Genomic DNA, 25,080 nt, shown 5'->3' on the forward strand with positions numbered 1-25,080 from the left:
GTGAGGTTTGAGTGTTGTAAACTATTGTATTTCCTCATGCATTAACAATAAAAAAGCACTTGATGAATGTTTTTATTTTAATAAAGTGAACGATCATCCAATCCAATCAAGCATGTACAGTGTTGCAAGCACACAAACACATGAACAGGCATAATATGATACATTTACAAATAACTTTTCCTCTGATTATATCATCAGAACAACAATCATCGCAAACGATTATATATCATCATCAATTATCAACTTACAATGATAGGCTGTATGCTAATATACCTATTAGCATCCCATTTCATAATTATCAAAGCAATTACACACTAAAAATGTGATTTAATTGCATGACACATTGTTAATCACATCAAATAAGGCAAACTCAAGTAACACAATTTAAAACTGTTTAAGGGGGGATAGGCTACTGTATGGGAAAAAGGCTGTTAATAAAACTATGTGTGTGTAAATAGAGTGTGTATGGATACATTTAGCTTTACTTAAATAGCAAACATTAAGTTGGAATCTTATTATAACGTGAAGATTTGCAATGCTGCAGCACTGATAGTCACTAAAGCTCATGCTGTAATTATGCACTAAAAGAAAAAAAGGATATCCTAAATGGATTTACCTCAGTTCTCAAGGGAAAATACTTTGCATTCAAAGAAATTAAATATTTTTTTCCTGGCTCAAAAGAGTCAATTTACTCTAAAGTCAATTTAAGTATGTATGAATTCTAGAAATGACAGATTTTTCCTTTAAAGATAAATAATAATAACAGAACAGAAAAGTTGGAAACTGTTACTATTAATACATGCATGCTTTTAAAGGCACCTGATAATAAGTGTTCATATAATTACTGTCAGTCGAGCAACAAGTGCTTTTCAAAGTTTCAGAATGAAAAATGCCTGATATGGTGTTGTTTATGGCAGTGGGCACTCATCGTACACATCCACCCCAGGTTCCTCCTCGAACGTCACTTTGGCATCATCTGCGTCCAGCTGCAACACAAACACATCCAGTTGCAACAGTGAACCTCACACCTTACTGTATAGTGTGTGCCTAATATGGTCATAAATTATGCATGGAAGGTACTTACGCATTTCATTTCCCTGGCAGTGAAGAGCGTGCCGGTCATGAACATGCGCAGAGGGATGGTGAGGATGAGAACAAAAGGCAGCGCCAGAGAGGCGGGACTCATCTTCACCACCCACAGGATAGCCAAGCACACGAGCTGGATAAAAGTGAAGAGATGCATCCGCATTGTCTTCACCTGCACAAATGACAGCAGAAGAGAGCGTTAACAGGGGAACACAAACCCAAAGACTCACATGAAAATATGTAAATTTACAGGGAGATTGTCATGGAACAAAGAACACTGAAATACAAGCACAAATATGAAAATGTGGATTGCATTCATGTGGATGCATTGAAGGGTTAGGGTTTAAATGCTCAGGGGGCTCGGGGTCAGAGCCTTTGTTTGAAGTGACTGCCAACATTTCTGTTTGGAAAGCTCAACGACCGCAGAGACACACAAAATGACCTCAGAAAGATTCATAACAACCACAAAGATGTGAGACGACTAAGAAGGCATACAAAGCGACCACAGGGAAACACAAAATGGTCACAAGGAGACACACAACAATGACAAAGAGATGTGTTGCTCTTATGTAGGAGAGGGGAGGGGCACGTTTTCTAATAATCCATCCATGGCCTTGTGATATTTTTCCACTGAGACTGCCATACATAAAATATTAGAAACATCTTTAGTCCAGCATAAAAACAAATTACAGCCCCCACCTTTCAGGCTTTCTTGTGTATCGGTTTACAGATATAATTGCATTTTCAGACATAAGGGTCTTCCACATTCTGGACTGCATTTGTGGAGGCTGCGTACCTGCGTGGCATAGGCATCAGCGGGATGGTATTTCTTTGGTGTGATCAGCAGAAGCATCCTGTCCCACATCTGGATTCCGCTCAGAGAGGTGATACCCATGTAGAGGAAGATACCGAACAAGGCTGTCATAGGAATCATCTTCAGAAGAGGCTCCATGAAAATAGAAGCACCTGGAGGTCACAGAAAGTGAAAGATTGTTAAAGACAATGCTTTAGTTTAATTTCGGGCCTGCTGTATCTGCATCAGCACCGTAGATGGCAGCACTTACCAACCATGATGGCCACAAGGATGCCACTGATCCTCTGCTCGAGCACCTTCTCAATTTCTGGTTTCGGACCCTTGGACATGACAGTGAGTGCATTGGCGTGGGTGACGGATCGCACAGTGGCAGCACTCAACCAGGGCACCCCGAAGAAAGAGGAGAGGCCCCCCATGGTGACCAGGAGGAGCAGATCGAAATGAAAACCGGATCCCTTCACCATCTTCCTTTCAGGTTTGCTCACAATCAGGCTAACAATCCGACAACAGGAATCGTTAGCTTCAGACTTCAGATTTGTTGCAGACTGAATGCTATCATTCACTGTGTTACTCACGTAGTAATCTGGGACTCCAGGAAGATAAGGATGAAGACCAGCAGTGCTGGTACACAGGAGGCGCCCATCATCCAAATGGGGAAGGGCTTCTTCTCCCCCATGGGGTTGATGAACCAGCCTCTGATCTTGGGGTTGGTCACTTCAATGCCTTTTGGTACAACCAGTTTCTACAAGAGGAGAGGATGCTTTTCAGTCTGCTCATTTACCACCATAAGACCTAAGCGTATATAATGCTCTGCGTCAAGACTGAAATTAGTCTCTGATCATAATCTGAGTTTAGTCACACGTCAGAGATTTAAGAAGATTGTTACCAGGAACATACACTTTACTTTTAAGAGTGTGCATTTTTACAAATAAACAGACTTATAAACAGACATATAAATAAATAATAATGTATATATATATATATATATATATATATATATATATATATATATATATATCATGTATATCAATAATAAATTATTGATATACATTTTGATTAGTAACGTCAAATGAATGTAGGTGAATAGAACATTTTTGTTTTCCCGTGTGTCCTTCATTATACCACATCAATCAGAAAGGTGTTAAGTTATCCGTAGTCAAGATCAGATTTTTTGTTCTTTGTCAACTCACCACAACACAACTCTTACCTGAGTGTATGCATCCGCAATGTTGATGTCCAGAGCAATCATGAAGAAAATAGCAATGGGGACACCAAAGTCTCCGATCAAACGACGGAGCTAGTGAGACAGCGGGATACGCTAGGGTTAAAATCACAGAACCTACAACGTCTTTTTCAAAACATATAGAAAGTTGATTTTACCGGGCCTGGGAAGTAGTGCCCATTCTTGAAATGACGAAGGAAGTACGCAATGAAGAAGCAACCCAGCATCAGACACATAGACAGCAGGGCGGTGTTGGGGTAGGCTCTTTCAATCTCCTTCTCGTAAATGGTAATGTTGCCATGGTCATCGACCACCTTGTGCTCAAAGATGACAGGGTGGAAGGGGTTGTCCATTGTGACGTTCAGATGCTCGTAGTTCAGAACCAGAGGGTGGGCTTTGAAGATCTGAGCAAAAGGAGATGGGAAGTCAGAGGAAGCAACAACAACAAAAACACACAACATAGTAGGCGATCACAGAGCAACGGTGTCAGAAGAGGATGAGGTGAGGAAACCTTGACGAGCTTATTGAACGTCTCATAGATGAAGATGAGAGAGATGAGGATGGAGAAGATTTCCTGAGTGAAGCGGGAGATGAATCTGACCAGGAAGCTGCCTTCCACGGCCACGATGATGACCACAATCACTATCAGCCACATCCCCACCCAGATACGGCCCACAATATACTCCATTTCCTGGGTCTTGCAGAACTAGTATGGAATGAAGAAATCAAAATAGATGATGACGAAGAAAAAAAAATGCGAACGAACGATTGATTTAATGAAAAGACCTATACGCACAGCGTAAAAAGCTTCTTCAAACACCAGCAGAGGTCCAGAGAAGCCGATGATGAGGACGGGCTGGGCGGCGATGAGACAGAAGATGATACCTTGGATGCTGGTGGAGATCATAAGCTCTGACACGCCCATATATTTGTCTGTTTTGTCAGCTGGAGTCAGAGATCATAGATAATTATTAATACAATTAAAGGTAGTAGTTCTGTTGTAGTAGATACTGACCTACTGCAAAAGAATTGAGCCTCAACAGAGAATTGTAAAATCATAAAATATTGGTGTCTCTATTACCCAGAAGACCTCCAAAAGTGATGGCTGGGGACAGGGCAGCGAAGTAGATGAAGATGACGGCAGCGAGGACCTGAGGGTTCAGAGCATCTGTGTAGTCGCTGATGTAGTGGCGATAACGGCGCTTCAGGTCATTCACCATCCCTCCGAAGGGATAGCCTGTACGGGCCAGAGGGTCCTCCCGGGGCGCCTCTACGGGTTTCTCAACTGGACAAACACGTCAGATTGACATCAATAGTTATGACACTGAATATGCCTCTTTCTCTTTTTCTTTTAAAGTAATGGACTTTTCTTAAAAATGTCTCCGGCAGAGGCTTCATTTGTCTTTTATCTGTTTCATATGCACATGTAAAAACAATGTAAAGGTGCTATATGTACCAATGCGAATGATAATATTCCAAAAAATGTAGACCATACTTCCAATAACAGTTGTTGTGAAGAAATGAAAATGTGTAGAGGAACAGTCTCACATTTCGGTAACTATGCTGACCTATGACCCTGTCACCAAAGGCAAGACGGGTGTCGTTGGGGCGCAGTCTGTCACGCAGCATCTTCTTCTGGAAATTGATGATTGGCTCAAGCATTCCCTTGTCTTGGATCTCAGTGGGGGGGATCACAATGCTGCAGTCCATGAAGTCAGCTATGGCGTTGGTCAGATCTTTGTCAGTCTGGGCCAAGAAGGCTTCCAGACAAAACACCTACGAGAGCAGAAAGCGTTTACTCACCTGCACCAAACAACAAAAGACTGATATTCTTTAAGATACTGGCTGCTGAGTAATTGTTTTCCTCTCTCACCCAGTCGGCCATCAGAGCTCCCATGGCACGGCCACTTTCACTGTAGTCAATCTCCTGCTGGCTCGGGCCCACCAGCACAAAGACGAAGCGAACAGGGACAGGAGACTCCAGGGAGGAGTTCATCACCACAGAGTCGCTTAACCTCACAAAAGCCGTCACAGGTTTCTGCAGAGTGTCCAGGACACCTATCGAAAAACACATCCTTGTTTAACCACGTCTGCTCCAGAATCACACCTGGAGACACATTACTGCATCTGAATTACATGAACGTACCTGAGAGGACGATTGAGGCCTCCACATTGTCAGAGGTGTCTCTCTGCAAGGTAAATGATGAATATGATATTGATGATCAACTAAATGAAAAGAAACGTGTGGAAAAACAAAACAAAAAAGTACCTTCTTGGGTACAGAAAAGGTCTGCATCTCAATGTCTCCAGAGGGAGTCATTATAGGCGCCTCAGACTGACTGGAAGGACAAATAAAATGTGAATTAATTGTATGCTACAAATATTTTTTGGGCTCACATCTTATCAAAAGAATTAGAGAAATAGTGCATCCCGGGGATTACCTGCGTCTCAAGAGGAGAGCTCTCAGCAGGTCGTCCCGATCGCTGGCGCGGATCTCATTCTTGTTCAGCAGCTCATCGGCCACCTTCTCAGCTATGGTGGATAGACTGCTGGCATTCAGGTCGAGGAGGACGGCACCTGAGTACATTTGAGTTCATTTTAATGGTCATATTCATCAAACTAAAACAAGTTTGTTTCAAACCTATTGTATGCATGGTTTTCCGTTTCATCAGAGTCTCTAAATGCACCTGTGCTCATGGTCTTGCGGAGCTGGATCAGACTCTTGAAGGTGAGGTGGGAGACATGAGAAGGGTCCCATTTTCTGGTGGTGGGGTTGAAGTTCTCCTCGTAGCCCACCCAGCGGCCAGTCTCCTGCCAGATGTTACCCTGGAGCTCATTCAGCTCCACATATGCCTGTGGTAATGCAATGTGGTTAGTTAGCAACACTGTGGATAATGTTGATCTACATTAATAAACATGAATATGAAGAATGAAGACTAACTTGAGCATCCCCTCTTGTGGTGGCATTGGTGTTCAAGTTCAGGTAAGCTGAAAAAAAAAAGAAGTTTGTGGAGAAGTATTCAGATCTTTTACACTAGTCAAAGTAGTAAACGCTCAAATACAAGTAAAAGATGTGCATCCCAAACCTGATTTACGGAAAAATAAAATAACTTAAAGTAAAAATACCTATTGAGCACTAAAATGTTCCCTGTCAGTGTTTAACTATGATGTTTCTGGATCAACATTACTGCTGCATTCACGTGTTTGTTTCCTTTCACTGTTGTAAATGTTTACGGCGATACGCATTTTAACTACACTTTATACTATTGGCTAATTTAATTTACAGAAATGTTTCGTCAGGGGAATTTAATTTAAAGAAATGCATCATATGTCTGTAGTGCGTTGTCCTGCGATAACCATATATCTCTAGTTTAATTAGCTTGAGAAGAATTTTCTCAACACATAAAGGACACTTCATCCTTCAGTTTCAAAGCACCAAATCTTGATATACATGATGGTTTTCACTGTACAGGAAGGAGACATTTGTAATTTGAAAAGCTGAAAGTTCAAGTAAATGAGTACCACGCCTCTAAGATAAAAAGGTGTTGAGATGGAGTACAAATACTTCAATTTTTCACTTAAGGTCAGTACTTCTGTAAATGTACTAAAAAAAGGGATTTGCGTCCAGATATAACATGTTGCCAAAAGCTTCCTGGCCCTTCGAGTGGAACCTACCTTCTGCATTTCTGGGAATGGAGACAACCGCCATAGGTGGCTCATCGTCCTGCTCCTCCTGCATCCTCCCTTCCAGGTCATAGCTGCAGCTCTGGCCCGGTGGAGTCCTGGTGGTGTGGAGAAACAGAAACATCAATGAAGACTAACAATGAGCATGAGTGCTTATCAACTATATCCCCAAAAGTCTCACCTGGGAATGGACATTTTGGATATCATTTTGGAAAATTCACATCCATAATTGCGTTAAAGTAACTTTGAAGCATGTAACTGTTGATAGCAAATTACTTTAAATTGATCAGGTTGCGGTCTCAGTTTATGATGAACATGTTCTCCATAGCTGTGAAATGATGCTGTCAGTGCTTTTCTGTTGTTGCCACAAGAGGGCAAGGTCGTTCAACATATTTCTTATCGTTCACTGTTTGGATTTACGGGTTTTAGGCCACTGAGTTTATTCTCTTATGAATGTTTTCCATTGACCAAACACTACCTCTCTTTGAGAATAAGGCCCATGATGCTGCTTTCACATCAGTTGGAAGTTATCAACCTCTTTCTAAATTTTGTAATAGTCTTTCATGTCAAACTGAATTGCTTGAGTTTTTTGGCCACTTGGGGGCAGTGCACACACGACGTTGACATGCAGTTAACAGTTATTATGGTGAACGAATTAGCAGTTCACACTTTAGCTCTTTACTATTAACAATTAGCTATTTGCACACTTAGCTGACACTGGCTTTCACTTCAATTGTTTTTTTTCCGGGCCATCTGATATTCACTCTCTTTTTAGCTCTGGTTTGGTCTCAGACAACTCCTGAACACTAAGGGACATTTTTTTTAAACGTTTTATTGTGGGAATTTTAATGTTTTAAAAAAAACACACACACAAAAGTTATATAAAACGAAAAGAACAAGCCAAAAGAGGCTAAAATGCTCCATAGAGGTCTGGGGAACTGATTATCTGTGGGTTTACCATGCCTTTTGCATGACACAAAGTGATATAATCACTTGATTGGAGAAACTAGTTTGGGTGGTAGACATCTCATAAGCACTGCCTGACATGCCCAGTGAGATCCAATACCTTTTTTCTTACCAGAAACAGGATGTACAGAACAGATGATGATTACAGTACATTGTACAGTACCGTACTGTATGTACACTGTACATACAGTGTAAAGTACTGCTGAAACAGAGAGGCCACATGAGAGAAATGACTCACAGTCTCACTGGAGAGGGGAATGCTGAGTCATTGTCTTCAGAGGACATGTCACTGCCCTAGAGGATAGTAGTAAAAGAATAGATAGAAGAAAGTTGGATGAGTATTTAACGATGAAAGGGAAATGCACATATCTACTTAGGTTAATTGAACGCATCAAGCTCCATAGAGTCTCCATCCTCTTGTTTAATATCAAAAGAAATGAAGACAAACCTCAAAACTAAAATGGTTTTCCATTGTTGTGTTTCAGATGTTGCTCTCTCAGGTACTGTTATGCATTCCCTAAGACAAAAGAGAATGAAGAAACATGACAAAAAAACCAATGACACAGTGGTGACTTATTTATTTTTACTGGTGATTTGTGATTTTCCTGCGTTTTGACACAATTAAGCAAACATGTGAATCTACAGCATCCAAAGCACGGACTTTGTGATTAACTTTGTGACTAACTTATATGATATTATTTTAGAAATCATTCCAATACAGTCAACTTGGCTCAGCCACTGCATAGACCAATAAAGCCTGCTTGATGAGCATACGCCATCTACCACCACTCGGCTCGGGACAGATAATCAGCCAGCCGTTGAGAATGAGGTCATCGTTAAGGTTTGAATATAAGACGCAGAGAGCCTTATCTTTGGGTAACACCTTTCTTCAACCAGACACCTCTGTTCTCCAAAAGTACGTCAAAAAACTTGAAATGCTGCTACTGTAACAGCATGTAATGCAAAAATGGTTTACATTTAGACGGGAATACTCAAAATACACAACCATTCAACGTTGTGTGCTGTTTTTAGTGGATTGAATTTAAATTTCACAAACTGAATTAGCCCTTTTTTATGTTAAAAAATATTTCTCAGCAGATTGCTCAAATAGGAGTCAAGTGACTTCACATTTACTTTGTACACGCACAAATTGTAATGCTTGAAAGAAGCACATCTACAGATCAGGTGCTGCACTTTAGCAAGTCATCGCCATTTAGTGGAAACAATTCTTCACCCTGTAACAATGAGGATAGATTTACTGCCAAAATAAGAAGTGCAACAAATTAACACACTATGATAATCCCACCCTGACAGTGACCTCAGATGATTTAAAAGCGTTTGAATTGGTTTTACAGAAAATGTGCACAACAAATGTTTTGTTTTTTTAAAAAGAATATTCTTCCACCAAGAAAATGAACTCCTGACCTTCTCGCACATGAATGGCAGCGATATTAAACATTAGAATACGCTCATCTTCTCTCATCCAGTTTGACCTTTACCCTCTCTCATGTCACAAAGTGTGTCAGACCCTTGTCCAGAGGAGGCCACACCCTTACCTGCATGCAGGTACTCCCACCTGTTCTCCAGCACTGGAAACAGGACGGTCTCCGCTCTGTCAGCCAAGACGAGCCCGGTGATTAACTGATCCAGGACAAACGAAAAAGATGAGTGCAAAGAGAGCGGGAACACCCATAATGCAACTACGTCGAACCTATGCTGCGCTGTACCCCTCAACCCTCTGGTTGCTGAGCAACCTGGCAGGTGGGTGGGGCAGATAAGGCCTGTGTGACAGACATACAGCCCTATCGGTCAGGGACACCTTGAGACAGGGATATCCCAACCCTAGTTTGTCCGCTCCGCCCTCCCAGCATGAACCAGGTCTGAGCCTGGACAGACGTAGTAATAGAGGAACCTGTTTGTACCAGCAGGCCTCACGTCAGGCTGTATGAGGGGCACACAGGGGGCACAGTGGTACAGTATCAACACACTTCATCAAGATCACAGCACCTTCGTACGTCATCTTATGTACGTACTCGGGATTCCCTGGGGGGCCCCCACTTTTCTTCACTGCAGCCCTCATGTTAAGTTGGTTTGAGTGGTTTGTCTCATGACTGGTACATGTGACATGCCAGCGTCAGGGTTGGACATCTTCTGCAGCTGACTGGGTGTGGATGTTGGTGGTCCAATCCAGTCTGATGACAGATACTGACACAAGGATGCAGCACTGGCTGGTGAAACAACAACATCAGCAAATATTAAAATGGCAAAAGGCTGCGTAAAACAAAAATAACAACGTAAAACTGAAAGTTGAAACACACTGAGATCAATGGCAGGGGTTGGTTAATAGCTTGCCAAAAGTGCAAATGCATTTGTTAATCTCATGAAGTAAACTGACCAACTCCTGTATTGTCCTGCAACAAGTCACATGGCTTCTGAAAAATAACAAAAATCAAATTTCTGTACAGGCAGTCATGGGTATACCAATAAAAAGCGATCTTGCTTGATCTACTTTATAACATGAAGGCAAATCTTTGCATCACATTAGTATGTAGATCAAACAAAAGTAGTCTTTTGACAGCAGTAGGTCAGTGTCAATGGCGGAGTTTGACTGTGAACGTGATGCCATCTATTATAATCCACAGTACTCATTGTGTTACTCATGGCTCACTTCTAATGGATCCTTCCACTTCACAATTATACTGGAACAAATAAAATAGAACGTTGTTTGTTGTGTGGTGTACCTCAAAATATTTGCTGCGATTTTTTTATTTATTTTATTTTATTTCAAGCGTATGAATATTTGGAGCCCACAGTTAAATAATGATCAAAGGTCTCTTTTCTGGACCGGAAAACACAATCAAAGTTACAACATTATTCACTTCTGCCATGCAACACTGTGGGTGCGTCAAATACATGGAAGCTTTGATAGTTTCAATTTTCTTTTTTTGGGTCCAAAACTATTTAAAATGTAAATTATGCATTTGTTGTCTGAATTATGGTGTTTTAATCTCTGTTAACATTGCATTAATGAAGGAAAGAAATTAAAAGTATCACATACTATCAAAGGGGTTAGGGAACTCTGTTATCCATCTATTATCCGAACCGCTTAATCCTGTTTATGGTCGCGGGGCGCTAGAGCCGATCTCAGGTGTCAATGGGCGAGGGCAGTGTACACCCTGGACAAGTTACCAGCTCATCGCGGGGCAGACATAGAGACAGACAACCATTCATGCTTACGGGCAATTTAGAGTCCAATTTACCTAACCTGCATGGCTTTGAAAGGAAGCTGGAGAAAACCCATGCTGACACGGGGAGAACATGCAAACTCCACACAGAAGGACTTGCCAGACCAGTATCCCAACACCAAACCCTCTTGCTGTGAGGCATCGGTGCTAGCCCCTACACCACCGTGCAGCTTCACAAATTAATTGCATAACTGATTTTGTCATGGAAGAAAAAAGTTCAAATTTTTGCTGTGATGTCTCTGACAGTCGTTTTTCGGTGGTCCTTGTATGTTAAATGTTGGTAGGATGAGGGTTTAAAGAGGCAATTATAAAACTGATATATATATATATATATATATATATATATATATATATATATATATATATATATATATATATATATATATATATATGTATAAAGTTATCTCTCATGGTCTTCTAGACAAAAGCCTTCTGTTTGTGACATGATAACTGATTTCAACCTCCGATCTCGACAAAGGCCATGTGCCTGTTTATAAAATGCATGTAGATGATTTAACATGAACAAGTCCGTTGTTCATGTTAAATCACGTGGAAATGTCATTCCAGCCATGACGTCTACTATATAAAGCGGTTCATTGTCACAACGGGGACATTGTTTTGTCAGCTTCCTTTCTGGCAGAGGCTACTTTCGGTGTACTGCGGGGATTTTAGTGTGGGTCTGAATTTTCTCTTAACCTACCACTCCTCGGTGAATGTAATTTTAGTCCTCAAGGCCTGAGGATGAGTCGGAGTCACATGCCGAGAGAAGAAAAGGCAACGCCTAACTTCACCAGTCCTGAAACTAATAAGGAATGCAGGAAGGAATTGATAATCTTGTTTGTCAGGGATGTGTCCTTGCCGTCTTCACAGTAAAGATGCACTGTCCATTAAAAGAAAGCGGCATTGTTTCCCAAGGATTAATACAAAATTCAAGTGATTACCACACACTGAAAAACATACGGACACACGACAATGGGGCCCCCAGCTGAAGGGCCTGTTATCACCAGCGTGTAGAGGCTATCTGCAGCATCCATGTGTCTCAACATACAGCACACAGACACTCCCAGTCCTCATACAGACATTTTCTTCCTGACAAACATGTTCAAAATCAAGTTGTCCAAAGGCATTAATTGTGGAACGTAAAGCAGATTTGAACAGACAATATAATGTGTCATGTTCTTTATGACAATCTAATAAAAAGGGAATAACATAAAGCATCTATAACATAAAAGCAAAGCAAGTGGGTAAAATGGGATTTGGACTATTAAGCTATACTTTTTATGAAAAAGAGTTGTGAGGAAGTGACTGAAATCATGTAGCTGATTATGGTGATACTAAGGAGTCAGATTTAAAATGCCATTGTTACACAATGTCAAAACACCATGTTCATAAAGCTTTATCGCATATAAAAGGCATTTTCTCATTTACTGCAAGTTTCATTGTTACACAACATTGAATAAAAGTATATTTATTGTGGCGTTTCTCGCACCGATTAACACAAATTCTGCATTACCCTCTAGTAAAAAGATTTAAAAGTCACATAACTATACTGCAGTTCCAACTGGATAACTTTTAGCAACAGCATACATTTTCAAAGCTCTAATTGGCGGACTGAGTGAGGCAGCAGAGAGCCGCTCTATCAGCGCGAGAACCAGCCGGCTGCAGGAGTTATCACTGAAAGCCAGAGCCAGCAGCAGTGACCCACCTCGTCATGTTCTTTTAACGAGAAGAACATGCGGCGTGGGTCAATGTGGCTTTACTTCGACTAAGCCGGCAATATTATTATTCAAACTTTGTCTAGACTCGTACTGTGTTTAGATACTGTTATTGAACAGTGCTTCTCATTTTCTGTATCCTTAAATAGCATTTTAATACTCTGTGGTCACTACGAATTTTCTAAGTTTTAATTACATTCGCACTTTGTTGGCTAAATACGTACAATTGCAACAACTTTAGTGGTTCATCATATTTGTTGCGCAAAAAAAGACATTTAAGCTCGGAGTTTCACCAGACTGGAATTCAATTTTGTTAAACCTTTAATGAATGAAAAAACTTGTAGGGATTTTGAGAACACCCTCCAGGGTTGTTGTGTTTCTTCAGAATGCTGCATACGTGTCTTTATTTGAATCTACAGTGCAATGTGTTCAATGTATTCATGTCCAGTGTTTCTGTACTTTGAGCTCTTGGGATGCCAGAGGCGAGACACAGCGTGTCAGTCTCTGTTGACATTGGCGCCACTTAGTGTAACAAACATGACAATCTGGGTAGGAAAGCACAATAAATGATTCTCACTGAACCGGTCACGCAGTATTTTTGGTTAAAGAATCCCTAGAGAGAGGAACATGAACTTATACATAACAATATTCATGTTCAGTGTTTCTCGACTGGAGCAACTGTTGCCATGCGGGCTGCAAACACAACAGAGAGAAAACATGTTCAACTGGTGGATTAAAAATAATTGCCAGTTGCTGGCCAACATTCATCAAGAGACTCTTCCTGTTAACAAAGGCTCCCAAAGGTGAAGCTCAATGTGAAGGCCGCGTGGCGTCACCCTGCCTCGTGTGTCCTTTTAAAAGCTGTACAGGGTGGAGGATGATTATAGAGCCCTTAACGAAAGTTTCTTGAATAATAACTTGTGTCTGTATGGCATCATGGTACAGTGTGTTCAAAGTAATGAAGACGCTTCTGACAAAGCAGCACACAAAGAACTATTACAGTATGTTTATTTAAAGTCGAAAGATTCCTGATATCGCAGTGAACGTTGAGATGGTTTGTGGCGAATGAGCTGACGTCTCATGCAGTGTGAGCTGACAGACCAGTGGGTAGTGGTCTTCAGAAGCACTTGTGATCATTACTCTTGTAGCCGACAGTTAATAAATACAGAGAAGCTTTTCATTAAGAAAAAAAAAAAACTGACAAAAGTTTAAAAGTATCCCAATTCGATATGGAGAAAGAAAGACACTATTGCGAGCCAAACACAAATTATATCAAATGGCGTTATTATCCACAACCCTTACAGTAACGGTTCACACATTGATCATATCCTAGAACAGATTAGTCACCTGGGAGGCAGAAACCAAGAGGAAGTCACCCTTTACAAAAAATAATATTGTCATATCAGCTTTGCATTATGTAAAAACTGGTATTTGCATGTGAGAGCAGTAACCGAAGACTTGGAAAAACAAAAGAATTAGGCAGTTGGAGAATAGCAGGCAAAGAGGCAGTAGGAAAAGTTAAGTAAACTTCAATCCTTCTGTGACACCTTCTCCCCATCTCAGCTCCTATAATACAGGACTTCCAGGAATGGATTCATCATACTGTAACCTTTAACCTTTTAGGCCACAGTAATCATTAACATCCTGGATTACCACAATGAGAACGGAGAGGGGGAGCCAGACGTTAGATGACAGGCGCTGCTGGTCGTAGTGCATCTCTGTTGGCTTTGTGTAAAGCGAGGTTTTGCCCCAGCCTGGGTTCAGCAGGGTGGGGGGCAGACCAGAGGTGGCAGTTTACAGTTGCACTGGCCTGTCTTGATGCTGCAGGACTGTGGGAGCTTTACATAATGATGCATTGTGGACGGCTTTTGGTGACTTTCTTCATAGATTTGCCATCGTAGGCGTTCTGAATTTCCTGCAAGATCTGTGGCAGGAAAGAAAAACATGAAATCAGAGCGTTATTATTGTAATCTACCAGCGTTGAAAAAGTACCCAGCGCCTTTCCATAACGTACTAACACCACACCGTGACTTTAAATTACATTATAGATACATTATTTACATTATTTGGGATGCATCTATTGTCAAGAAAGTACAGGTGATGGGGTTACTTTGCTGTCTTGTGAACAGCATATTTTCATGTCATGTCCGACCTGTTATCAGTTTATTCGCCCCACATATTATGCAACACGATCAGCTCTCGATATGCTATCACCACGTGCCAAATTAGCACTTTTAAATGTAATAAATAATTACCACCGTTTATTGGCCGACCTTTGATTGAACATGTTACCCCATAAGTAAAAGTATGCAGTATAATCAGGAAATCCGACATTAAGTTTAAAAGCACTTGAAGAAGAAAAGTTGTTTCTATGACTGACTGATTACTTTTACTCATCTATCCAAGTAAAAACAGGATGGTATTGTTGCATTAGGATGGAGGTGGAGCTCATTGTGAACCATTTTGTATCGCTGAAATATGGATTCATCCGCTGACAATTTTCACTATGAAATAATCATGAAAAATTCACAAAATGATAAGACATGCGGTCAATATTTCCTTCCAAGATGTAGCGGAGAAAAAAGTAGGAAGTGGCATGAAAACAAAACACTCAAGTAAAGTACTATCACCCCTCATCTGAACCCAAGTGCAGCACTTGAGTGCAGTTGTTTACATACATTTCACCCGCGATGTACATGTCATGGGCCTGTCTGTATGTTCACTCACGTCATTCTCATCTGCAGGAAACCCTGAAGTTTCAAGCTTGGAGAAGATCATCTGCCCGTTAATTTCAATCTCAAAGCTGCCTGCAAAACAACAACAAAAAAAGACGACGTCACCTTCCACGCCCTTTACACTCATCTTTGCCTTCACATCAACAACAAAAAAAGACACGAATCAGACACACACGATACTCTCTGGACAGCTTAATCATCTCGCTCTCTCTCTCAGCTGAAATGACGTCATTAGCAGTACTCGCCTTGTCTTCCCACGAAGCCCGTAACCTCCGCTTTGGGGAACTCGCGCTTGACGGCGTCATAGAGTTCCCGGTAGCGGGGTTCGTACCCTCATCTGCCGCTGCGGGGAGGAAACGTGTGCATCGTTATATTAAACAGCAGAAACATGGCTCCCGGCTAGCTGAGAGCCAATGGTACCGATAGCTCATGTGTAGCAATAGCGGTCTTCTGTTCATAGGATTTACGGCACGGAGACAGCTCTAACATGTGCACGAGAAAGGGATGTGATAATTACCAGTATTCGACTTTAATTGTCACCCCCATTGTTGCTGTTTGTTCCCGGGCTGGCTGTCTCAGCAGAGCGAAACTGTGTTTGTGTCAACCGGTGTGATCGCTGCTTTTGTAACACGGAGTCGGGCAGCGGGGCGGGGCTTAAACCGGGAGATAAACCGGAAATAAATCGGAAAAATACAATCACTGCGTGAAGGAATGCATGCTGGGTTTAAGACGTACCACTCAGCTGAAGATAATGCAGCACCACATTTCAGGCATAATGTACTTGTTACTCCACTCCATTTGCTTGTGACGTTTCTGACAAGGGAAAACAACACGTGATAAGCTGTGAATGGAACATTTTGTTCAAGTTGTGTATACAGGACACACGTTTTGATCATTTGAAAGAAAGATTTGAAGCTGTAAAAAAAAGAAGATTGAAAGTTGAAATATAAAAAAATATATAAAATGTGCTACTGGAAAACTGAATCAAAATTATATTTAACCCCCCAAAACTGTTCATACACTGATTTTAATTTCGAATACATTATTGAATTTTTTGAGAGTTTTTTGAAAGTGTATTATTTTTTTAATGTTCAAGACCACGACTTCAATTTTCAGGTTCAAATATTTTTTTCTTTTTTCAAATGATCTAAACTACTGCCTCCATACAAGTGGCCCTACTCCTAAATTGGCAACAACTCGACTAAACTAGCTTTCTATAAAAAGTACAAGTAAAACAGTTCCTCCAGTAGATACAAGCTGCCCATATGTTTATGCATCAGCGTTTGTAATCAGTTTGGCTGATTAATCGGCTGATAGGAGATGTTTTGCAAACTATTGTTAGCGACAGATGACTGTGCAGCTGCCATCAGTCTCAATCTTAAAACATAATTGTTTTGCAAAAAGGCTCCAAAAACACAACAACAGAAAAACTGTGAAAAACCCCAAATACAATGTCAGATATCACATTATGTGTCACAGGGAACATTTATTTCCAGAACAGATACTTATATTTTTGATACTTATGGTACATTTTGGCTGGTATATATCTACTATTACTTATGTAGGATATTCAATGTGTTTTTACTTTTGGAAGTATACAGGTTTTTATTGTTGTACTAGTATTTGTTTTACTTAAGTAGAGGATCTAAATATTTCATTGTTACAAAATGCCAGGAAGCATATCAGAAGTATTGATTGTAAATTTCATTGATAACACAACACATTGCTGCACACACTCTTATGTTTCTCTCCTGGACTGTGGACGTGCTCCTGAGAGGTGTGGTTCACTGCATGTGTGACTGGTTATTTATTACAGACGACCTTCAGACTCATAAAACACAAACTTTTTATTGCTCCTTCTACAGAAAGCTTTGTCCAAATTTTTCATGAAGAACACAGAAACGCGGACGTGAAATACGAATAATTCATTTTTGTTTTAAAGTCTTGCTGCTTTTAGATGTTACAGAATGAGACATGGCAACCAGCAGGCTGACAGCATGTAAGTTTGAATTGTTGATGTGGCATAATAATCATATTATATGCACAATGTCTTGACAAATCCTTCGTTGTAATAGTTATGTAGTCTTTACACATGTTTTAAAAGTCTTCTTAATATCTAATTTATAATCTATTGATCTATTTTACTTTTTATAGCCAAATATTTACTTTTTTAAAATCTTATACTCTGAGTCTGTTATTTTTTTTCTACATTGTAATTTCATCACAATGAAATTACAATGAATTAATATAAAGAAAAAAGAACAACTCCCTGTCCCTTTCCTTGTCAGGGGACGACCGGTGCACATCACACTTAAAGATTATCCTCCTTGGTGGCAGAAACTGTGGGAAGAGCTCTGTGGGGAACTTAATCCTGGGCAAAGAGGAGTTTGTCACCCAAGAGAGGACCTCGTGCTCCAGGAGACTGGGAGTGGTGGCCGGACGGCGGCTCACGGTGGTGGACACTCCCGGCTGGTGGTGCGACTTCAGCTCCCAGGACACGTCTGAGCTGGTGAAGCGGGAGATCGTCAGCAGCGTCTCTCTGTGCGCACCGGGCCCGCATGCCTTTCTGATCACCATCAAGGCGAGCTCTGACTTCTCAGAGAAGCGTCGGAGGGCCGTGGAGGAGCACGTGGGCCTGCTGGGCGAGGAGGCGTGGAGCCACTGCATGGTGGTCCTCGTCTCTGCCGACAGGTCCAGGCACGCAGGAGCCGAGGAGCTAGTGCAGCGTGGGGGCCGGGCCCTCCGCTGGCTCAGCGGCAAGTGCAGTCGGAGGTGTCACAGTGTTATCTTCTCGGGAGATGGTACTGAAGTCACCGAGCTGCTGGAGAAGATAAGGAAACTTGTCACAGGAAATGAAAACGCAGTGTTTGAGATGCAGGAAAGCATTTCCCGGGCGACGGCAGAGGAGAAGAGGCGAGTGGAGGAGAGGGCCCGGCGGAGGTTTGTGAGGATGAAGACACACAGATCTCTCATGAGAGGCGAGTTCATCTTTGTAATGTTCCATTAAATGTTTAAGTCTCAAAAAGTTTTTAAGCAAATAGCCGGGTTTTGAGGAATAGACATTTTGGAAAACTGGCATGTCTACACACTTTATGCTGAGATTAACTAACTTGCTGCTGGCTCATATGAGAGCAGTACTGATCATCTAACTCTCTACAAGAAAGAGACTACATTAATTTCCCTAAATGTTGAATTATTTCTGTCACCGAGCTGTTTCCTTCCTTGCAAATCATCAAATCAGTGCTGCTTAGAAATAGATTTAACATAGAAGTCGACAAATAAAACGCTTTGTTCCTTCAGAGTGGTTGCGGCCTGTAACTGATATCCGGATTGTGTTGGTGGGCGCAAAGGGTTCTGGGAAAAGTGCCACTCTGAACACAATCCTGAGCAGAGAGAGCGGCCGTCCCCAGCGAGTGAGAAGGACGGCCCGGTGTCAGGTCGGAAGAGGAGTGGTGTTCGGGAGACAGGTGACCGTGGTGGACACGCCGGGCTGGTGGATGAACTACTTCTGTGACGAGAGTCCCGTCTTTGACCGGAGGGAGCTGGTGCTCAGTGTGTCTCTCTGCCCTCCGGGGCCTCACGCCTTCCTGCTGGTGATTCGTGTGGACAGAGCCTTCACCGAAACCTACAGGAGGGCGGCGGTGGAGCACCTCCAGCTGATGGGGCAACACATCTGGAGTCGCGTCATCCTGCTGTTTAGTTTCGGGGACTGGCTGGGGGGCGCGACCACGGAGCAGTGCATCGAGAGCGAGGGAGAGCCTCTGCGGCGACTCGTCGAGAGATGCGGCAACAGGTATCACGTCCTGAACAACAAAACCAAAGGGGATGGGTTTCAAGTCAGACAGCTGATTGGGAAAATCGAGGAAATGTTGGCCGGCCGCAATGGCTGCCAACATTATGAAATAGAGAGGGACGTGGTGGAACAGTTGGAGATGGAGATGAGAAGAGAGGAGGAGAGAGCCAAGGAGAGACTGATGAGGAAGGAGAAACAAAGGCAGATGGTGAGGTCTCAGCTGGGTGAGTTAGAGACATTTAAAGTGATGAACAGACGTATCAGCATAATCGTGTTTTGCTTATCGAATGAACATTGCATTTAACTGTTTATATGTTTTTTTCTGCTTATATTTTTGGACACAATTCAAGCAGAAAGACTTTGATTGACATGTAAAACTCCTCTCCGACAGAGAAGCTCCACCCTATGACTGAACTGAGAATTGTGCTGGTTGGCGGCAGGAAAACAGGTAAGAGCTCGTGTGGGAACACCATCCTGAGCAGAGAGAGCTTCCACGCGGAAACCCAAACCACCTCCTGCTCTGAAAGACGAGCCACCATCAGAGGCAAGACGGTGGCAGTGCTGGACACACCGGGCTGCTTCTCCGTGACCTCTGACCTCCTCCACATGGCATCCTGCGCTATCCTCCTGGTCGTCAACGTGAGCTCTTCCTTTAACGCCGGCCACGTGGAGGACATGGAGAAACAGCTGGAGGCAGGAGGAGGCCAGATGTGGAGCAGAGCTGCAGTCCTGTTTAGCCACGGCGATTGGCTGGGCGACACGAGCATCGAGCGGCGCATCGAAAGTGAAGCGGAGCCGCTGCGGAGGCTGGTGGAGAGGTGTGGCAACAGATACCACGTCCTGGATAATAAACACCGGGGCGATGGCATTCAGGTTAACAAGCTCATCGACCTGCTAGAAGAGACGCTGGCGGAAGACAGGCTGGCTATTCTTCACAGAGGGGATCACATGTGGAAAGGGGATTCTTTCAGAGATGTGACGCCGTGTGAAAAAGATCAAAAGATGATCACGAGCTGCAGACATCAGCTGTCCTGTGAGCGTAAGTAAATCTCACGCACTGATGCGTTTTGCCCGGCCTGCGACAGATTGAGACTGTTTCATCTGGATTCATGTTTGTAAAGGTTTTGTGGAGGCTATTTGTCCAATAAATCAAAGAAAATAAACATAAATCATAGAAAATGAACATGAATCAAAGGGCCACTGACCGTGCATGTGGATTACGCAGCCAAAATAATGAATTGTCCCAAAGCAGGATTCCGTTTTTGTGATAATGTATCGGAACTAAACAAAACAAGCAAATTAAAAAAAGAACAAAGGAACTGACCCATGCTGCCTCTCCTGTGCTGGTGAAGAAAAAAAGGCTTACCCAGGTGCATGCTGGTCCTGTACCCCCCTAAACCCCAGGTGCCCAGAGCATTAACCAATTAATAAACCAACAAACATCTAAAGACCAGTAAACCTAGACAACTACAAATAATTAAACTAAACGATCAAAAGAAAAAAACTATTCCGATACATCAAAACAATACTACTTGCGAGTAAAATAACTTCATATCCAATAAATAGCTCCCACAGGTATGGTTCCTCGAGAGACGTGGTTGCCACCCTGGAGACGGGGGACAAGTTGGTGAGGGCTTGAGACAATTAACAGGACAGAAATGAAAACATGATAAGTTGTAGATTTCACCAGTTTTGTGGTGAATTCTGGAAACAGACAGTGGACTCCAAGAGGATGAGAGAAATTGCCTTGAGGCAAAGTTCATGTTCAGGCTCACAGGTGAGCAATCTAACCGCTCACACAGGAAACTTGAACAGAATCCGGTGCAACAGGTTCACATAGCTGGAACACAAAGACATGAACGCCACCGACAATTAACTGTGGGCCTGAACAGGTGACTGGTGGTGAAGTCTGAGGCCATGAACTGAGGGACACCCCACTGTCTTCATGAATTTATCTGCATTCCCACTCGCAGCGCTCTAACCTGTCTCTTTCAGCCCGTTTCAAGTATTCAAGCACACACTTAAATGTGTGTTACATTTTTATGCCATACATTTCGATTAGGAGTGACAAGTTCAAATGTGTATTGTGGCAGGATAACATTTTACAGTAAAGCAAAATCACAAAAAAATATAAAATTTGAGAGTACACTAAACAGAGACGTGTCCACAAAACAGAGGAAATGCATACACAAAACTATTTTAAGAAAAGTCACATCGGGTGTAACGCGGAAGGGATCACATCTAAACTGGTTCGTGGTGTTAACAGTGAGGTTGCAGTATTTGTAACAGGGAGATAAGCAGATGTATATCTTAAGATGGGTGGAGACGGTTATTAGGCAAGGCAGGGCACTTTATTTGTAGAGCACATTTCAGCAACACATTACAGCATTTGTCACAATTTTTATGGCATGAAATCATCTCTTTATTATCTCCTTTATAGAGGCTGAATCAGCCAATCCCACCACGCCACCACCTCTAAACTGCTCAGGAGGCCCCGATGGCGGTGGTCAGATAGCGGTACTCCCAGGCCGGACGGGACTCAATGTCCTGGAGAGAGACAGCTTCCTGTCCTGCTTAGTCCCCGTGCTCTCTGGGGAAGCAGCACCGAGGTGGCCCGGGAATCTGCCCGTCTGGCTCCCAGCTGATGATCTTCCCCTGAGACTGAACGGTGCACGCCGTCTGTTCGCCACACATCCAACCATGCTTCTGGTTGTACCTCAAGCGCGACACGGGACGCTTGCGGTGGATAATGGCATCAGCGTGCATTCGCTCCGCCATCCTGCGCTGAGGGAGCGGACTCTCAGGAGGCTCAGCGAGGCCGGAGGCCTGCAGGCGCTGATCGACCAGTGGGGCGACAGCAGCCTGGAGGAGCTGGAGGCCTTCATTGACTCGTACTTTGAGATGATCTGGGAGCAGACTATGGGTTCATTCCAGGAACCGCTCGGTCCCGCGGCAGAGCAGGAGGCTGTCGGTCAGGAGGAAGAGGAGGAGGAGGAGGAGGAGGGACAGCGGGAGGTTCTGTCATCCATCGACAGGAAACTATCAAAGCTCAAGCTCCTTGAGGAGATCAGGACGGATCTGGCCGAGCTGAGGACGAGTCTGGAGACCAGCTGGAGGGCCATGCAGGAACTCAGACAGAGTAAACAGGATGATGAGCATGTTGATACAAAGATGGAGTAAATTGTTATCACATATAGTCAAAATTGATATGAGATTTTTTTTGACTATGATGTAAACAATAAATTTGGACTTTGAAGGAACTACAGTTTTGTTTCGATGCGTTTGTATGAAGTGTTATGTTTCTCCACAGTGGGGCGCTGTTGCACAAGAGGAGGCGGTTATGTGGCTGCTGGAGCATCCAATATTCTGCAGTGATGGAAGAAGTACTGAAATCTTTAAGTACTCAGCCTCACATGGGGCCTTTTTTGCTTTTTACTTATTTCACCATTGTGGCTGTGTTGTGTGCTGTGTGTAAGTTGTTTTGTTTATTTTGGAAGATTAGTCTCAGCTCCTTTATTAGGTCTGTAATAAACAGTGTGGCCAAAAAACAAACACTCAGACCCTTTGGGGCAGAAATATCCCTATTAAAAATACAATGTTTGCTCCCCCGGCCATTACAGTATAAAATTATGCGTTCTATTATATCATCTTTCAAGCTGGAGCTCTGTCCTTAAAATTGTTGTTTTCACTAATGAGCAATTTTATCATGTTTGGCCTTTTTAAACACAAGCTATTTGTATGGTCCCCTCTATCAAAATCAATGTTGTTGCTAAACATTGATATATTCAGGACTTTAAACAAGTTTTAATACAAATTCAGCTTTGAGGCTACAGAAAATAATTTGGTGGCGTGATGTAACCAACCTGCAAATGAAAGTAGAAAAATAAAATTGATATGTAATATTTCTATGGCAGTTTTGTTGATGCATACATTTGGATCCTGTACATGTCGGAGACGTACACTGCATGGCCAAAAGTATGTGGACACTTGGATAATACTCCATATGTGGTTATTAATCTGCTGATATAACAACCACCTTCTGTTTTCAGGCTTTCCACGTGATGTTGGGGATTTTCTCTCAATAAGTTTAAGAGCATTGGAGCAATGAGGTCTGGCTCGCAGTCGGCGGTCATCTTCCTCCCAGAGGAAGGGTCTGGGGTTGAGGTCAGGGCTCCATTCAGGCCAGTCAAGTAAAATCTGTGCAGCACGAGACCCTCTGTACTTATCAACTTCTTCTTCAGGCTCAGACTCCCTAACTCACCTGCTTCCAGTACAGACAGATATGAAAGTGATGAAATAAGAATAGTACAATTACAATATTAAGATCAGATAGTGAACATACATGAAGAACATGGAGCCACAAAGATGCAGAGGAACTTCCAGGTGTCGCCAGAGCAACACACAAACACATGCGCAATGCAAAAAGAATAGATTCATCATTTAAAGACAGTAGATTAAGGTGTGGTTTCTTTAATGAAACTATTGGAAACAGTAGACTCTTGGATGTGAACAATTTGCAGTATTTGACTTATAGTTCCCAGAAATGGCCAAAGACCTTTATAAAGTTGAGCTGCTCGAGGTAATATGTAGTAATAATCATATAAATTTGGCAACACAGAGGCTGTAAAAGTAACTGAGGAAGAAGCACTTGTAAAAAGAGTCCTGCTTGACCCCAGGTTGAAAGCTCACTGTCGTCCAAATACTTTTGACCGTCTAGTGTCACACTCGAGAGGAAGGATACAGGAGATAAACATGTTACAATACACTTGACAATAAAAGGCATGGATGTGGCTTCTTGTTTTTCTGACAAACCACTCACTTTTCCTAATAAATGATTCCCTGCAGCTCGACGGCTTCCTGCACAAACATAAAAGCTTTGAATCAACGTGGTCCTCCGTGCAGGAGAGTACACATGTGTGCTTCTCCGAGTTTACAGCCAGCCGTGGTTAAAAACAGGAATGCGGCCGCACATTTTCTTCGATGAGAAAACAGAGAAACTGTTGCGGCATCTGTTGTTTTTCTTCTCCTCCTGAATTTATCAAGAGCTTTCAAGTGAGTCACACGCAGGAACACAAACCACTGCAGAGGCTCGAAAGACTCCGTGAACGACGTCCTCTGCTGTCAAGGCAGAATACAAATGTGTGGTAACACCAGGAGGCAGGTGGCCATTTTATGACGGAGCTCAAGTTGTTTGATCTCGTTTCCGGATCCGGATGTGTGCTGAAATCATCCGTTTGGTCTTGTCAGTTAAAGTATCTGGTGTGTTCGTTCCTCCCAAACATTATCCTTGTGGTTCCCTTTTCTTAAAGCTACAGTAAGCATCGAGAAATAACCTGTTGAAAAATGTTAACCTCAGTAATCAGGGGTGCCGGCGATGCCACCACACAATCTGCTCTAAGGTTTGACTCGTTGCTGTTTAGGATTTTGCAATTTGAGATGAAAAGTCGGGCGATCATTAAAAAGTTGTTCAAACATTTCACTCACAAATGCCAACCTCATGGCGGTGCTAGAGGAACAGTCAGGGAATCATAAAGTTGGGTTGCATTGTTTGGGGACCATGAAGAGCAAAATGTTAATTAGTTATTATGGCAGGATTATGACTGTAATCCCAAAGGGGTTGGTCGTAACCTGATTAAAACCCTTCTGAAGATTGTATTTGTTTGGGATTGCGCACACACTAAAAAAACAACCTTGTAGCTTCAGATATAAACTTCACTTCTGGCTCTACAAGTGAAGTGATATTTTCCTGCTTGTTACCAGCCACAGTGGAGTTTCACTCTGACAGATATTCCCAGCGTTTTACCAAAAAGCTCCCGAATA

General features: G+C 42.5%; 3 protein-coding genes across 3 annotated transcripts; 1 reads left to right on the forward strand and 2 right to left on the reverse strand.

Moving 5' to 3' along the window:
• Positions 1 to 64: 64 nt before the first annotated feature.
• Positions 65 to 9,458, reverse strand: slc4a1a (solute carrier family 4 member 1a (Diego blood group)). The gene is made up of 21 exons (XM_068579239.1): positions 9,329 to 9,458; positions 8,221 to 8,289; positions 8,011 to 8,066; positions 6,798 to 6,904; positions 6,064 to 6,110; positions 5,810 to 5,975; positions 5,564 to 5,699; positions 5,392 to 5,461; positions 5,269 to 5,311; positions 4,996 to 5,180; positions 4,691 to 4,898; positions 4,204 to 4,407; positions 3,919 to 4,067; positions 3,634 to 3,828; positions 3,281 to 3,526; positions 3,108 to 3,197; positions 2,476 to 2,642; positions 2,151 to 2,392; positions 1,883 to 2,052; positions 1,085 to 1,258; positions 65 to 986 (listed from the first exon to the last, which is right to left on the reverse strand). Exons 2-21 carry the CDS (start codon positions 8,242 to 8,244, stop codon positions 909 to 911), a joined length of 2,757 nt encoding a protein of 918 aa, XP_068435340.1. The 5' UTR covers positions 8,245 to 8,289; positions 9,329 to 9,458; the 3' UTR covers positions 65 to 908.
• A 4,670-nt stretch (positions 9,459 to 14,128) lies between these two features.
• On the reverse strand, positions 14,129 to 16,112 carry LOC137786824 (migration and invasion enhancer 1-like). Its single transcript, XM_068578933.1, has 4 exons — positions 15,985 to 16,112; positions 15,713 to 15,810; positions 15,460 to 15,539; positions 14,129 to 14,656 (listed from the first exon to the last, which is right to left on the reverse strand). The coding sequence occupies exons 1-4, from the start codon at positions 16,011 to 16,013 to the stop codon at positions 14,573 to 14,575; spliced, it is 291 nt and encodes a 96-aa protein (XP_068435034.1). The 5' UTR covers positions 16,014 to 16,112; the 3' UTR covers positions 14,129 to 14,572.
• Positions 16,113 to 17,441: 1,329 nt separating this feature from the next.
• si:ch211-214j24.15 (uncharacterized) lies at positions 17,442 to 22,440 on the forward strand. Its single transcript, XM_068578344.1, has 5 exons — positions 17,442 to 17,466; positions 17,756 to 18,445; positions 18,768 to 19,484; positions 19,652 to 20,299; positions 21,701 to 22,440. Exons 1-5 carry the CDS (start codon positions 17,442 to 17,444, stop codon positions 22,438 to 22,440), a joined length of 2,820 nt encoding a protein of 939 aa, XP_068434445.1.
• Positions 22,441 to 25,080: the final 2,640 nt, after the last annotated feature.

The sequence above is a fragment of the Clinocottus analis genome, unplaced genomic scaffold (genome assembly GCF_023055335.1).
Source record: "Clinocottus analis isolate CAN_PGR_092001 unplaced genomic scaffold, fCliAna1.0.p SCAF_16, whole genome shotgun sequence".
NCBI classification, from domain to species: Eukaryota; Metazoa; Chordata; class Actinopteri; order Perciformes; family Cottidae; genus Clinocottus; species Clinocottus analis.